The sequence below is a fragment of the Pinus tabuliformis genome, chromosome 6 (genome assembly GCF_031772625.1).
Source record: "Pinus tabuliformis cultivar Carrire ecotype Pingquan chromosome 6, CPIR1, whole genome shotgun sequence".
Taxonomy (NCBI): domain Eukaryota; kingdom Viridiplantae; phylum Streptophyta; class Pinopsida; order Pinales; family Pinaceae; genus Pinus; species Pinus tabuliformis.
In genome coordinates this window covers 1,265,175,205-1,265,177,684 of record NC_142292.1, presented here as the reverse complement: position 1 = coordinate 1,265,177,684, position 2,480 = coordinate 1,265,175,205, and the positions used below count along the sequence as shown (strand labels likewise).

The following is a 2,480-nucleotide window of genomic DNA, read 5'->3' as shown; positions in this document are numbered from 1 at the left end:
CAAAGCCAAAGCATTGCTGTTGGAAACTATCGAGAACCTGCCTCATAACCCAGGCAATGCACTCCTCCCTGAAGAGATCATCTAGCTCGGTGATTTTCTAAGGCATGCCAACAAAAAAAGTACCACTCTCGGCTGTGCTCCAACCCTGAATGGTGGCTCTGTATTTGTGAATTGGATTTTCAAGAGTGGTGGAAGAAACAGGGAAAAGTCATGACATTCTTTGATGGAGCCTCCAAAGGAAACCTGGGGAAATCAGGAGCAGGGGGGTAATCTACTCCTCAGATGCACATAACAAAGACAGTTTCAGTTGGGGCCTAGGACAGAGCACTAACAACCAAGCATAAATCTTAGGATTGCTCAAAGCATGCCAACTTTCTCAGGGGAGTGGAGGGGAAATTCAAGGGAATGGAGGGGAAATTCAAGGGAATGGAGGGGAAATTCAGGGGAATGGAGGGGAAAACCTTCAAGTCTTTAGGGACTCGGAAATCCTGATAAAAATCTTAAACACAGGAGATCAACTCAATAATCCAGTGCTCAACAAGACCCTGCACAGACTCAGGAAAGTGCTACAGAGTTTCACCACCAGTTCATTCTACCACATCCTCCGAAATTTAAATAAGGAAGCTGACATAAGGGCAAACATGGGCTGCCTCTTAGCCCAAGGAGAATTTTTAAAAAATGATGAAGCAACCATATGGAAACCTATTCCATAACTGAGAAGTATCTAAGCTATTGAAGAACAGGGCAATGGTGGCGAAGAGATCCTAGTAAAATATGTTCTCTCCTCCCTTCCAATTTATCGGGCCTCATTTCTCTTGGCTCCAAAAATGATCACCAAGCAACTCTCTAAGCCGATTCGAAATTTCTTGTGGCAAGGAGGAAAGGGGAATAATAAAAAAAATCACCTAGTAAGCTAGGACATTGTGAAAAGGCCATTATCAGAAGGCGGTCTTTAGGTAAGCGACCTCGGGTTAGCCAATCTAGCTTTGGGAAGAAAGATTCTTTGGAAAATCTTCTCAAATCATTGACATCCGGTAAGTCAAGTTCTCATTAAAAAGTATTTGCATGGGCTCTCAATAAACAATATGGATGAAGGAGTCTCTTGCAAAGGAACCACAATTTGGAAGATATGTAGCTGAGGTTGGGAGTTCTTTAAAGATGACCTGTACAGAATCCCTGGAATCGATAAAAGAATCGGGCCGTGGGAAGACAAGATCATTGGCCTCCAACCCCTCAAATTCACCCCTGAATTTGTAGATTTGCGTGACTGGCTAATTCAACAAGACATCCACAAGCTGGAAGATATTTCTTCTTGGGACTCTGGTGGGAATTGGATTGCCTGGGCTTTCCAATGCCTCCCAGATAGGCTGCACCCTCAACACCACCTCTTCCTAGCTGCGATCTCGGGACTGGCTCCCATGCATCTTCGTTCAAGGGACAAATGGGGTTGGGGGAAGAATGATGCTTACTCAGCATCGCAGGGCTTTGCAGCTCTCCAAGAACATCATCCACAGATCCACTCTCCTTCGCTCTGGCAGCATGTTTGGGACCCCTTTGGCCTCCCAAAGATAAACTTCTTCTGCTGGATTCTCATGCACAGAAGGGTCCTCATAGGAGACAACCTAGCGAAACGTGGAATCATCGGACCCCATAGATGCCCTCTCTATTGTTTGGCTCAGGAAACGATTGATCATCTGTTTATTGACTGCACATTCACTCAAGAAGTCTGGATGCAGGCTATGCACAGACTCAATGCTCAAATCCCAATGCAACTCTCAGTAGTTAATCTATTCACCTCCTAGAAAGGACGATCCCCTCACGCACTGAAGAGAAAATCCACGTGGACCAAAATCTGGTATGCAATACCAAAATTCATTTGCTGGGAAGTGTGGTTAGCCAGAAATGAAGCAATTTTCAAAAATAGTCTGCACTCTCCCACTCTAGTGGCTACCAAAGCCAAATCATTGCTGTTGGAAACTATTGAGAACCTGCCTCATAATCCAGGCAATGCACTCCTCCCTGAAGAGATCATCTAGCTCGGTGATTTTCTAAGGCATGCCAACAAAAAAAGTACCACTCTCGGCTGTGCTCCAACCCTGAATGGCGGCTCTGTATTTGTGAATTGGATTTTCAAGAGTGGTGGAAGAAATAGGGAAAAGTCATGATATTATTTGATGGAGCCTCCAAAGGAAACCTGGGGAAATCAGGAGAAGGGGGGTAATCTACTCCTCAGATGCACATAGCAAAGACAGTTTCAGTTGGGGCCTAGGACAGAGCACTAACAACCAAGCATAAATCTTAGGATTGCTCAAATCATGCCAACTTTCTCAGGGGAGTGGAGGGGAAATTCAAGGGAATGGAGGGGAAATTCAAGGGAATGGAGGGGAAATTCAGGGGAATGGAGGGGAAAACCTTCAAGTCTTTAGGGACTCGGAAATCCTGATAAAAAGTTTAAACACAGGAGATCGACTCAATAATCC

The 2,480-nt window shown here is 45.0% G+C and overlaps 1 protein-coding gene across 1 annotated transcript; it reads left to right on the top strand.

The window, feature by feature from the left end:
* Positions 1 to 210: 210 nt before the first annotated feature.
* Positions 211 to 1,802, top strand: LOC149263262 (uncharacterized). Its single transcript, XM_089387228.1, has 2 exons — positions 211 to 266; positions 1,172 to 1,802. The coding sequence occupies exons 1-2, from the start codon at positions 211 to 213 to the stop codon at positions 1,800 to 1,802; spliced, it is 687 nt and encodes a 228-aa protein (XP_089243354.1).
* The last annotated feature ends 678 nt before the right edge of the window (positions 1,803 to 2,480 follow it).